The sequence below is a fragment of the Ciona intestinalis genome, unplaced genomic scaffold (genome assembly GCF_000224145.3).
Source record: "Ciona intestinalis unplaced genomic scaffold, KH HT000123.2, whole genome shotgun sequence".
Classification (NCBI taxonomy): domain Eukaryota; kingdom Metazoa; phylum Chordata; class Ascidiacea; order Phlebobranchia; family Cionidae; genus Ciona; species Ciona intestinalis.
Genome location: NW_004190445.2, coordinates 101,007 through 114,951, shown reverse-complemented (window position 1 = coordinate 114,951; position 13,945 = coordinate 101,007). Strand labels below are relative to the sequence as shown.

Here is a 13,945-nt window from a genome sequence, read left to right as displayed (position 1 = left end):
TTAGAAGTCAGTAAAGAATATACTGAGTTTCTTGCCCAAAGGAAAACAACCCAGTGACTAAATCAACAAATTCAATTGAAAGTTAATTCGGTTTTATTCTTGTCAGGCCTAGTCTTCCCATGTCTTTTATATTTCAACAACTGTTGTTTTGTTGTTAAACTCTGCGTTGTTTCAATGATATGGTATTCATTATTTGATATTGTTCTCGAAGAGTTAAATAAAAATTATGTTATGTTATTCTTAAAAAGTTAATAATAATTGTATAAATATTCAACTGTATATTGAACACCACATGTATTTTGAAGGTTATTTATTTATTTCCATTCAAAACTATACTGTCAGTGTTAGTGTTCTAAATGTAAGTAACAGCAACCAGCATGTGATGATCAACTTAAATTATTAATGAACCAAATATCCCCTCATTTGTCACTGGTCACTGGTCTGGCTGTATTTGTGCATTTAGCTACAAGTTGTAAATAATATACAGTATTGATTTCAAGTTTTTAACCGTTTGTTTGAAAACAAGAAAAAATTGAATATGAAAGTGAACAAACACAGATTTTACTACCATTATATATGCTGTCTACCTGTCTTATTCTTCTAATGTTACGGAATGTTTTCCCACATGAACTTTTTGGTATTGTAAACACACTCACAACAAAGTGTGACGGATGTTTTTCATAGGTGTCTGACATAGGTATGCAGGGTATCAATTATGATACCAAATTACCCATCATAACTTATGTGAAGAATTTATGTACACATAGTAACAGGTTAACTGGTAATACCTGATTAAATAAAGATAACAACTTTAGTATATAGCTGAAAAACACCCTGAGTTTCCTATGCTATTTACAATTACTTTATTTCCATTACTGTAGTTGGAACAAACAGACATAGAAGCACCAAGTACTGTAGCACCTAACCCACCAGATTATGATGTCACAACTGTTTCTATGACATCACAACCAGTAGAGACCCCTGAAGGTTGGATGATGGTTTTATTTAAAGAAGTTATTTTATTGTTTCAGCAGTTTTTTGTTGCCATTGTATCAATTTAGGCTTAACATAGGCACCAAACCTGGGGTGGCAGGGTGGGCAGGCCAACTGTGGGAATTTTATTACAAATATTGAATCAATTTGTGCAAGTGTAGGTACAGTAATAGATATAAGAATATTAAAAGCTTCCTTTCCTGTATGATATGTAGTCACTTGTAGTTTATTAAATAGGGCTGAACTTGAGTTTGTGTTGCTACTTGACATTTAAGAGGCGCACCAAGTTTTAACAACAATGGTTCTATGCTGAGCTCATTCTAAAGTTGATTTAAAATAAAAAACGGTTTCCAATAAAAAACTTTTTGTGTTTTAAAACAAATTTTTGTGAAAAGTTTACTAGGGGTATTTACGTAAGTGACCACAAATCTAAAATTACCAAGGATTTAATGACGGCAACTCCTTTCCTGCTTCACATTGTTGTTTTAGTGCAGTAACAAGCTTGCGAATCCCTATAAATGCAACTGAATGCAATCGCGTACACCCAGTTTGAAGATCCCCACAACCCTGGTGTAGATAACAACCTTTAAATTACTTAGATGTTGCGGCATTTGAGCAAAAGATGAGTGCAGCCGTCGCCCAGTCCCTTCCATCATACGAACAAGCCACCAGTCTACCAACGTATGAAGACACACAGAGACAGAAGGAGAATGAAGCAAGACAGGAGATGCTCAACATATTCTTCAACTTTGATGCTGATGTAAGATGAGATGGTTCTATGTATTAGTATTGTAGGCGCATAAAATACTGGCTCCATGGTTAGTGGGCTTGCTTCTAGAGGTTATGGTTCATGGGGTGGGGGTATATGACCTTGGGCAACACACTTGATGGGAATTTCTCCAACCCAGTGGTTAATAATGGGTTGTCTCAATTGTCAGCTATACTTAAACAATCACCTGCACAGTTACTTACACGGTAACTCGTACAAGGTTTATTCTTATTAATACGAAACATATTCACAGACGGACAACGATGAGATTTACCTTGATGGTTACGTGGTCGGCAACGACTGCATGTTCATGCTGGCCTTCTTACTCGCCTTCTTCTTTAACTGGCTCGGATTTTTTATCGGTTATTGTATTTTACTCAATCTATCAGGGAGATACGGAGCAATGTCTGGGTTCGGGTTATCCGTCGTCAACTGGCTTATGTACCTCAAGGTAAAACTACCTTTAGGAAAAAAGTTTTAATGGTAATGTTGAAAACAAAGATGACAGCCAATATGGTTGTGTGTTTCATTTCAAACATGTCTGTTTAAAAACTAAAACCAACATCAGTGATAAAGTTATGGACGTTGTATCTTACAAAATAGATCGTCAGGTTTGTTCTGCATCTTATTAGGTAAAATGGCCAAAGTTTAGGTTTGTAGTTTGACATATTTGTCCATCCCTGGTATTACCTCAATCATTCTTACTTTAAAGTTCGTGGCATACAAATGTAAACATTTAGTGTCATTTCCTACTATTGGTATCAATACAGTTATGTTGCAACTCTAGTGTAATCGTCCATAGCCATTTTTAAAAGTAAAATCAATAAAATATATTGATTGTATATTTGTCATACACACAAGTAGCAAATAGGCAAACTTGTGTATTTGTTTGCATTATTGTCCAGTTAGGGTTGATTTAATAAAGTTCTATGGGTTGCGACAATTAATTGTGTTAACTGTAACTAGGTTTATATTTTTTTAGAATATTTTGAGAATAAACTGCTTTTTTACAATTGGAAAGTCCAGGGGTTGCTGCAACCTTGGAAAATACTCAATGTAGGCTTGCTTGCTGCACCATTAAAATGGACATAATTTGTTAATATGTTATTGTCTCTAACCACTGAGCTATAAATATCCTTTATTTTATATTCCAGTACACCCACCAAGACCAGCGTTACTTTCATGATGAAAAACTTTTCATGTGGTGGTTCTTCTTTCTTATTGGTATAATGGTTCCTTATGTAATATATCTGTATATGGTAATCTTATGTACCCTTGCCTATATTTGTAGCTATATTAGATATCATGTAGTCATTTCCACCACTCCCTATAACAATTGCATCAAGTATATTAAACTGTAAATATGATGGCAATGTATCAGAAAGCATTTAACCACAATGTATGTAGTCCATTACAAACAGCCTTTAATGCTTGTTCTGCTTAATCCTTGAACAGCATCTACCACATACTAACCACACATTGACCTCATTATTCGCAGCTGTCGTTTTATTCATGAAGGGAATTCTAAACTGGATGAAAGTTCGAAAAATGCGGAACTTGTCACCGGAGCAGCGACAAAGCGCCAGACTGTTCTTTTACTAAAAGCCCCAACGTTACAGCTTATTATAAATACTTTAATAGTACCAATCTAGAAATGGTAAATAAGCAGGCTGCTTGGAATTAAAATGATAATTTAAGATTAAATTTATGCTAAAGCTATTTAATTGTAAATATATCATTGATCTGTGATGTAATAGGTATGACTCATTTACTCGCTTCAAAATAAGGTCTTTATGTTAATTTTACCCAGAAATCATGTTTTTGATACAAGTTTTAAATGTTAGATTATCTGAGCAGAAATAGAATATAATTTAATGTTGTGTATTTATTTTAAGATTAATCTTTAAAAGTGTTCATTGTACTTAAAGTAGAAACTGCGTCATCTTTGTTACGAATGTATAGAAGTTATTGTTCATTGTACAGTATTACTGCATACGGGTGCAATTAATTGCCCACAAGTATTTTGCTTTGTTCAACAATAATGGTGACTTTTAACCCAATTTAAATCTCCTGTTCTCCAAGTGTATTCAAACTGGCCCATCCAATGTTTGTATTTCACTTCTATGTTTTGACTCTAAATCAAACCCTGTTTTGGAATATTCACACTGAATGCGCTATTCGAATTGTTCCTGAGATTTCAATATGTTGGTGTTAATACAGAATACAGAATATTATCCTTGAACCGGTAACGTGCACAAATAGGTTTGTGTTACATTAAAGTTGTGTTGTGTAAAAGACAGGTGAATTTGATGGAGGTGATTTTGTGAGAATGCACTCGGATGTTTTCTTTTTTTGCACTAATGCAATTTAGTTACAGGGTTATTTTGGGAATATAGTTTTAGCAAATACCTGGCTGTGTGGATTTTTTCCAAACAAAATCTGGCGCTATGTTCTTAAGAACCCCAAGGTATTTTACAGCGACACCTTGCGGACAGGGTGAAGCAATGAATCGAAAATTTATTTTCATCTCAAACGCCCAAGTGTTGAAAGATATTTGAGGTTGAAATAAATAAAGAAAACGAAAGTTTTTGCGGTAAAAATATGAAATGTTAGTAAAAGTATGAGGTGTATAATACATTACGTTAAAATATGTGTGTGTTTTATATTCATACCCATTTTAAGAGGTACCGTATACCGTAATAATGTATAACAATGAAATTATGTTTCAATGTTCGTAACCTAAACCTTACAATTTAGAAATTAAACTTTAAAAGAAAAACAACCACATTTTGTTCTAATCCATACTATACGTTATTGACAAACTGAAACGTCTTGTTTATAAAGTATTCTATTGTATTTCTGTTTATAACAATATCAGTGAACCATCATTTTAGTTATATTTTCATGGATAATAATATAATACCGGTCTGTATTATATGCACACATAAAATCTTAAAGTCTTCGTATTTTAAACTTGATAAACAACAAACTAAATCCGTATCAAAATAAAGTTGGATTTTTTAACAATAATTGGGATTGTATTTTTCACCAACTTTATAACAATTGTATACACACACATAATATATACGTTTTACATGCCCAAGATTGCATGAAGAACTGCCATGTTGCCATTATTATGTAGGTTGTATTATACTGTGTGTCTGTGTAATACCTTAATGTGTTTAATGTTCCATAAATAATATTATCAGCTTATCGAGATAATCCAGGTTTAATAAAAAATGAACATGTTTTATGAATAGCTTGGTTTCACACGAACAATAAGCTTAGCATGCATGTACTTAATACCTGAAGGTCTATACATAAAAAACAGTTAGCTTCACTCATTTTATTAATTTACATTTTGAGATTCCATCATCTTTTGCAGTTTTTATGTAAAATATTTATTAAGTTATCCCGCACCCATTTCATTAATATTGCTCTGAATGCAATAAGTTAAATATTTTCAACAAATGTTCATTGTTTATCACAGGGAATATACATTACTTCAGTAGTTGATTAGGTTGTTCAAAACATTCGCATTAAGTATCTTTACTCTGGAATAACGTGTGTGTATGGTTGGTACCATATAACACATGGAATAAACTCAAGTTAGAAAACCAAGGAAATAATTGAATTATTGGAAATATCATCAACCCACAAAGATGGACAAGTTCGATACGAAGCGAAAATCCAAATTCGTAAGTTTTTCTGAAATGTGGAATAGGTGTTACAAAGTATGTAACTGACAAAATCATGTATTTGTAACATCTAAAGTTTTTCTATTGAACCAAATGCGCTACTTTTCTATTTTCCCTAAAAATGTTTTACATATATCTGGTCTATATTATATTCCAACATTAAATTATTTAACTAATAGTTTTATTTATAAATATCGTTATTTTCCAGTTGGATCGCTTTGCTTCATCAGCCAACACAAAACCTAAGAAAGGTAAAGACAAATATGCGTATAAGACGCCTTCAATATCTGAGGACCATCCTACTGATAACATGATCCCTGATGTGGTGGCCACCAAACTATCCGAGAGGGAAGTCCTCACGCTGTTTGAAAAAATGCTGGTAATTTGTTTCAATGTTTTTTTCAGTAAAACGTGAGGCCATAGGCAGCAAACCTGGGAAGGTACGATGGGCAGGGCTACCCTGGAATTTTCTGCACTCAGTAAACAATGAAGCCTTAGATTTATGTCACAGCATTGTGCCTACTTCCCCTGGATTTTAAAATGTTTGTCGCCTTTTAGTTAAGCACATCAGCATGAATTTGTGATATTTTAATTTTATGTAGGATCTATGAAAATTATGTGTAGCCTATTATAGGAATTCCGCATATTGTTCAGATTCTTCCTAAAAAATTCTCTTTAGTCGTTTTATTGGTGAAAATTTCACTGAACAAATAGGTGTATTGGGTATACTTACATGAATTAACGTTTGTAAATAATCTATGTTTTTAATATATCACACATAGGATCTGTTACTGTGTGTTGTATATTCATTAATATAAACTTTATTTCAACTCAGCCTACTTTTGTTTAATTACAAAATCTCACAATGTTGGTATAACCTGTCAATCACCACACCGTGCTATCATAATGGCAAATATTGTACATTTTGTTGAATGTTTAACACATTAGGATGTTACATATATATATATATATATGTACATTTATATTAGTTAAACATTTTCTTGAAAACAGCCAGTTAGAAAATTTCTTGATTACGCCTTCGTTGCCAACACACATATTGACAAGTTTCTGTAAATTTATTTTTCACGTCAATTTTACATTTTATGCAATGCCTTGAATGTTGAGGTATTACACTCCATGCCTATATTGCTTACGTCTGTCTTCATGCAGACAAATTACGTCAGATGAATCATCCAAATTACCAACAACTAATATAGACCTTACATGGCACTCATGCTATGTGTAGTAGAATGTTATGCACCTATAATACAAGTTGCGTTGAAATGAACGATCAAACCATAGAAAGTTAATGGCTGTGCCCTAATCACTTTTTTGTGTTTAATATACATAATATAACTTTCTTTGGTTAGTCTGTTAAAATCATATTATATATATATATATGACATATGTAGATATTTGTTTTAATATCTAAAAAATACATTACCCATCACAAAGCAACATTAAATGTCATCCAACAACGTAGATGCCTGATCTATATTAAACCTTTAAAGGCCATGTTTGGTTTCAAACCATACGTCAATGTAGCAACGGGTAATTGTCAGGCAATGAAATATATTTTCTTACTTTACAAACTAAGAACAATTGTAATGTACAACTCAGTTTCTCTCTAAATAATATTTACAAATAATAATAATAGACACACCAGCAACATATTAACATCATGTACAATATGTTTACATTATGTTTCAAGTCCCCCATACATTATGTGTGTTGTATTAACCATCTCATGTTTCAGGACGATATGAATTTAGCTGAGGAACGAAAGGAGCCATTACGAAGCAAAGACTTGGAGATTAAACGTAGCATGGTTGTCCAGTGGTTGAATAAAACAACTACAGTAAAGGTAACAATACTCTTCACAACTTTTATAACAATATATTATACACCTGACTGCTGACTTTATGCCACAAATTCTCTACACTGGTCATTGTTAACCTTATTTATAAAGGGCAGGTTACAGCATTGTTAAACACTTGTGTTATAATGTATGCTGCACAACTTGTGTATTTCGTTCAACTTTTGATTTAAACTACTTGTAGTCTTTATATTGTAAAATATTGCTTCAGTTGTTCGTGACTTAATGCCCATGATTACTTCACAGATAAATAAGTTGAAGTCGTTGGTGTTGCCCATCGTAACCTTGTTTAACTTCGGCAAATTATAGCGGTGTTAATCACTTGTTTGTCTTTAAATACCTGTTTCCTAGTTTGTTGTTAATTATTGGCAATTACGCAATATTTAACCTGGCGTTGGATCCCACCCATTCACTCCTGTGTAAACATTGGTTTCCAATATTGATACTATTTATGAAGTACATGGAAAGGACACCCACATTTTATTGCTTGGAACAAATTGTTACCACCCTGCTGTTTATTCCATTACATTCCTGTGTGAATGGAGTTACTGTTGTTATTATTTAGCATGGACTCCTATCTTTTATTAAACTAGGGTGGATTTTATAGTTTAGAGCGTTCCCCCCACGTTATTGCCCTTTAATTGATACATCACCGGTATATCTTAAGATACCCAGATTATTCACATACGATACCATTATTGTTCCCGGTCATGCATACCCGTGTTAGCTTATGTATTGAAGCCATGTTTGTTGTTTATAATACTGGCATAATATGACATTACAACATTTTGACAGCTTGTTTAAATAACAGTTTTGATCAATCTGTATTTAAACAAAAGGAAACCATAATATAACAAGCAAATGTAATATAAATTTATTACAAGAGAAATAAAAATGCAATAAATTAAACAACACTTCAATATTCGCATACCACCTGTACTTTATATGGGGGCACTATAATATATTTGGCCTTATTTAGTTTATAGCCATAACACCACAATTGCCCACACATGGTGTAACTACCATAGCTAAGGTTCCACGATTGAAGGTTTGAAACATAAAATATCTTCCCACAAGTCACAGGAAATTATTTGAACCCAGACATTGGCTCTTGGTGGTGTTTATCTTATTCAGCGAGTTTGAAACTCAATTGAAACACACGTCATTGGTTTAATGCACTGCATAATAAAATGAATCACCACCTCTGTAATAAAGGGGGTTCAAACTTTATAATGTCATACCACCTTAAAAAGTGGGTGCAATATTTGATTACTGCTATGTACATAATAACATAGATAGCCCGCCCATCCAAATATCTAATATATGGGTTATTTATTCAATATAAGTTTTTAAGCATATTTTGATGATGTGAATTTGTTTGCTACAAAACAAACTTTGAAATCATAGTTTTATTCAATTTCACACAAAGCAAACAATATTATTTTGCAAGTTTAATGAGAGCAGCAAATAGTTTAAGCTAGAATTATATACTGTATGGAAAGATGTTTTCCTTACACTCAAATTACTGTATTGTTTAAAGTTGCCGCTATAACACTATGTTTACTTATTATTTATATTTAGTAACTTTGATGCGTTTTGTGAATAACTGACCTACATTGTCATAAGTTTTAATTATTTTGCAATAAAAATATCATAAATTAATTCATGTTAGTCTGTTTAAACACATGTGTAACTAATGTCTTATAAACAGGTAAGGTGTCGTAATAGAACACCAAAATGACATGTCAATCAAAAGTTAGTGAATAGAATTTCATTTCAATTTGTTGCAGAAGTTAATTATGACACCAGCCATTATAAGGATTGCATCTACAAATGTATATATAAAATATATTTATATTATTTTGGGGGGGGGGATAATTGAAAATGTGAACAAACACAATGACATGCAACACCCCTTTCACCACCAACCATCTTACAGGGAGAACAAGCCATGACCCCCCAACAGTTCATCTACAACATGCAGAGTTTGGTTCGTAAAGAAGAATCTTATCGTGGTGAAAGTAGCCGGGAGTTGTTACAAGTGTTGGAATCGTTGCGTGTTTCACTCAACAGCAACCCACTCAGGTTAGCTTTGTATGCTTGGTGCATGGACACCTAACATGCGTGTACAAGGTATGTGTGTATTATACCATGGAATATATCAGGGTACCCATGAGGCCATGAGCATCTGGTAAGCTGGTATAAATGCATCAACGACTTAATACCTCACAAACATGTCTTAAAACAAACACTATACAGCCGTGATAGTGCAATGATTAGTCTATCCCCAAATAAAATCTAATATTGCGACAACTAGCAAATAATTTTAATAAAGTAATGCATGGGAAAAAATGCGGCGTAAACCTTTACCTTTTACTCGGTGCCTTGACTTTGTAAAAGATTGGGCTAAGATTGCTTGGTACCCATGGTATGTACACAAACCACTTAATACCAACAAGTATGTCTGTTTATATTGTTTGGTTGGCAGTTCAAGTTTGCCCAATAAGATCGTTATAAATAGATCGTCTGGCATTTGAAAAACATCGTAGTTAGTTACAGCTCATGCTTTGCCAGGATGCTTCTGACCACATCTATGTTATATTAGGTTGGGGGAAAATAAAACACCTTTTCATTTTATGTACACGCATAGCTATGTTAGCTTATGTTTGTACTGTGTTAGCTTCCATATATTACTTTGTTAAACAACATCATTAATTATGTTTGTTTCCCCTTGAGGTCACGTGTAGCGTTTGTCACTTGAACGTCGCATTGTAAATCAATACTGTATCTGCATAAGCACCAAACCTGGGGTGGCAGGATGGGCAGGCCAACCCTTTAATTGTCTGCATTGCATTAATCAGTAAACATTACAACCAATAAGTACGTTTAATATGATTGTGTGTCGAACTAACCCTGCCTCCCCTGTGTTTATATAAAGCCTATCCATATAATAGACCACAACTGAGGTGTTATAACTCCAGTTAATAATATGATGTTAATTTCCAGTTGGGTTCAAAACTTTGGACGGGAGGGTCTCGATATTTTGCTACGAATTCTAAACGATTGTTACGACAACAATTACACATCAGAAATCCATAACAAGATCAAACTGGAAATCATTCGTTGCCTCAAGGCTTTCATGAACAACAGGGTAATTTATTTATTCCCTTGTTAAATAAATCATTTATGACACAGCACGTACTTTTATATGGCTGATGTAATTGCTTGTAATGTAATATTACAAGTTCTCTGCCTTGTAACCACGGCTGTAATAAATATAGTCTATGCCCTATGGCACATAGATACAAATATACACTAATATATATATATATATATTGTACATACCTGGTAGTAAATGCATAGGTTTTGTAGATAGTGTAATATTGTAAATGTCACCTTGTTTGACATTTGTACTGTAATGACTGAAGGAACTGAAATTAACATGAAATTCATAGAAATATCGGTGTACAATTATAACGCAATACTGTTTGTGTTTTCCAAACTTTATTAATTTTTGAAATGAAAATTATAAACACTTAATGTTTCATCTTTTAAAAACAATTGATGTATTTTGGCCAAACAATAAAGATAAGCTGGCACTTGGTATTTTGCACCCCAGTATCATACACACATTTTATTTCTATGTTCTTTTACATATTATGGTATATTTTATACTCAGTATGTTTGTTTTATCTGCCTTAGTTTTAGTACGGGATCCGCACATAGTAATACTACCTGTATACTTACATAATATATATATATATATATATACTACACAGTTTATTTTACCCATCCCATCTTTAGTACGGGATTCGCGATATGTTTGAGAAAGAGAACGGGATCGTCACGTTGTGTCGAGCCATCGACCCCAAGAACAAAATGATGATGACCGACACCGTTAAGCTTGTGGCGGCTGTTTGTTTGCTGGAGGATGGGTGAGTTGTGGCGTAGATGGTATAGATTGTTGAGTAAGACGTACTATATACCTCTATATATCTTTAATACAACAATTGGTTGGTCTTGATTTTGGTCTCTTACTTTTTCGTAGCACCAGATCCTTGATGAACATTAGCTTTGGAAAGTTTAATCTGTAAGGCTTAGACCCCGAAGAATAGTTGTAAATATTCAAGCCCAGAACCTTGTATCGACAATTTGTAGCCATTATGTGTTATTTGTCCTAAATCGACGTATTATAACTCAATCTGCGAGTAAAATGTTGACAAATCACGAATTGTATTCCATTATTTACTTTATACCAATGGTTTATTCCATTCTAATGCATTCAGACACGACAAAGTACTTGAAGCGCTCACGATCTGCGACGAGAACGGACTCCTTCTCCATCAAGGATCGATCACGGAGTTGCAGAAACAGAACGCTGTGTTACCCGTTGGTCCAACGAGGTTCGATGCCATCATAGAAGGGTTGAGGGGTGGCGAGAAGTGGCCGCAGTTACGAGTGGCGTGTCTACAGTTGGTTAACGTGCTGGTGTGCACGCCTGATGAGTTAGACTTCCGAATGCACCTTCGTAACGAGATCATGAGAGCTGGGCTGATACATATATTAGAGGTAGGTTTATGTTTCAAGGGTATACTGGGTATTGTGGAAACAGTGAGTGATATGAACAATGTTTAGATAAAGGTTTACAGTTTCGTGGTAATTCCCAACTCTGCTATATATCTCAGGTTCCGTTGCATTTTATACGATTTCACTCTTACTTAATGTGAATGCTTGCAACAAACTTTTTTATATAAACTAGATACATGCCTGTAACACAATTTTTAGTATTGTGCCAAAATAATCGAGGGTTGGCATGTCCACCCTGCCACCCCAGGTTTGGTGCCTACTGTAGATACATTACTTACATAGGTATATTGGTTGTGAATTCATATTCAATTCCCCAGGATTTAAAAAAGAGTCAAAACGAGGAGCTAAAGATCCAACTCCGAGTATTTGAGGAACATCGTGACGGCGACTTTGATGAGTTGGTCGGTCGATATTATGACGTCAAACAAGAATTCCAATATCCTTCATATATTGTTTTGTCCAAGCCACAATGTATTGCTTAGAATTAATAGCAGACGAACGCTTGTACAATAAAAGCTAAATTTTACCAAAAGAGAAAATGTCAAGTAATCGATTCAATAATAATATAATTATTTTTAAATCTGAATCACATTTGTGATTTTTATATAAATTTAGGAAACATTTTGTTAATTTTTTTTTCGAGTTTTACTTCTTGATCCAAAATATCCCAAAACTTTGTTTAAATTTGCCACAAAATTAATTTCCCCACATTTTAACCAAACTTTCTCCTTAACAAATATCTTCACGGATTCTTCTGAGATATTCGAGTTTGTCCAAAACACGTTAGCAGGAACACCAAGCGAACCTTTCTTCTTATCCGTGCTGCAACATTTGTTGAGCATCCGTGACGATGAATGGGCGAGGTAGGCCACGCTTTATAAGGTTTACGTAACCAAGCATTTAGTTACACCAATTTTGTTGCAGTTGGGGCTTGCAGCAATTTCTTTATTTGTTTTGGCCGTTTATGGCATTTTTTAGTAGTTTTACAGCAGTTATTATTTTACTAATAAAATAACTTAATCTTAGACAAATGGAATTTTTTAAACTGTTTTAAAGTAGTAGTGTGGAACAGAACAATTACCTATAATACCTTCCCACCCACAGACCACAATATTACCGATTGATTGAAGAATGTGTTTCACAAATCATCTTACATCGAAGTGGAATGGACCCAGATTTTGGGTGAGTTGAATATTACTGTGGTTCTTGTGTTTGGGTTTCTATGGCACCCTGTCGCCATCTAGAGGTTACATATTGCAGGCTACACAAAACTGTAGTCGCCGACCCAATGTTACACAAATACTTCATATATTATAATATTAACGTAATCAAGTCATTGTATATTGTTTGCTCTGTATCAATATCGGAGAAGACATATCTAAACATCACTTTTCTCCCAGCTATCGCAGGAGGTTTGAGGTCGATGTTGATCCGCTTATCGATCAACTTGTTGATAAAGCCAAGGTGGAGGAAAGTGAATACAGAGCTACGGAAAGCCAGAAACAGGTTTGTTAATATAAGTAACAATCAAAACTATAAGAGATATCTTCCCATTGTTCAAATGGGAAGAACCTACTCATGTAGAAACACATGTATTGCTCCAACCTAAGTTTGCCCATTGTTTAGTTTGAGCAAGAGTTAATAGCACGACAAGAAGCGGAACTTAAGTTCAACAAGAAAAACAACGAGTTGATGGAAATTGAAAAGAAGTTGAAAGAACAAGAAAGTTTGATCGTGCAGCTGCAAGAGAAGGTGAAACATTCATCCCAACCATCTACGTTCCCTGCCTAATTAATCATGGTGTCCTATGGCATGCCACACTGTAGGACCTCACCCATATAGAATAGAATGTGCATATACAATGTTGGAGTAATGAACCAACTCTGGCTTAAATCTCAAGTCCCATGACATGCCTTACTGTAGGACCTCACCCATATAGAATAGGAAACATTCTAAACTTATTTCTTCCACCAGGTTAAACTTGGTGGCCCCCCACAAGGAAGTTCAGCCGCTCCCCCTGAA

General features: G+C 34.1%; 2 protein-coding genes across 2 annotated transcripts in view; both read left to right on the top strand.

The window, feature by feature from the left end:
• LOC113475151 (NEDD4 family-interacting protein 1-like) overlaps positions 1–4,021 on the top strand; it is a 4,263-nt gene extending 242 nt beyond the window's left edge. Inside the window, exons 2-5 of the mRNA XM_026838876.1 lie at positions 1,593–1,753; positions 2,016–2,213; positions 2,917–2,986; positions 3,261–4,021. Of these exons, the coding sequence (XP_026694677.1) occupies positions 1,593–1,753; positions 2,016–2,213; positions 2,917–2,986; positions 3,261–3,364 (533 nt within the window). The 3' untranslated portion in view covers positions 3,365–4,021. The remainder of the gene's footprint in view (positions 1–1,592; positions 1,754–2,015; positions 2,214–2,916; positions 2,987–3,260) is intronic.
• A 1,229-nt stretch (positions 4,022–5,250) lies between these two features.
• The window catches only part of LOC100175505 (protein diaphanous homolog 2), a 16,092-nt gene continuing 7,397 nt past the window's right edge, over positions 5,251–13,945 (top strand). The window contains exons 1-13 of the mRNA XM_018815983.2: positions 5,251–5,460; positions 5,669–5,839; positions 7,217–7,324; positions 9,276–9,421; positions 10,343–10,487; positions 11,141–11,271; positions 11,623–11,905; positions 12,241–12,359; positions 12,670–12,786; positions 13,028–13,105; positions 13,324–13,429; positions 13,550–13,675; positions 13,898–13,944. Of these exons, the coding sequence (XP_018671528.1) occupies positions 5,425–5,460; positions 5,669–5,839; positions 7,217–7,324; positions 9,276–9,421; positions 10,343–10,487; positions 11,141–11,271; positions 11,623–11,905; positions 12,241–12,359; positions 12,670–12,786; positions 13,028–13,105; positions 13,324–13,429; positions 13,550–13,675; positions 13,898–13,944 (1,613 nt within the window). The 5' untranslated portion in view covers positions 5,251–5,424. The remainder of the gene's footprint in view (positions 5,461–5,668; positions 5,840–7,216; positions 7,325–9,275; positions 9,422–10,342; positions 10,488–11,140; positions 11,272–11,622; positions 11,906–12,240; positions 12,360–12,669; positions 12,787–13,027; positions 13,106–13,323; positions 13,430–13,549; positions 13,676–13,897; position 13,945) is intronic.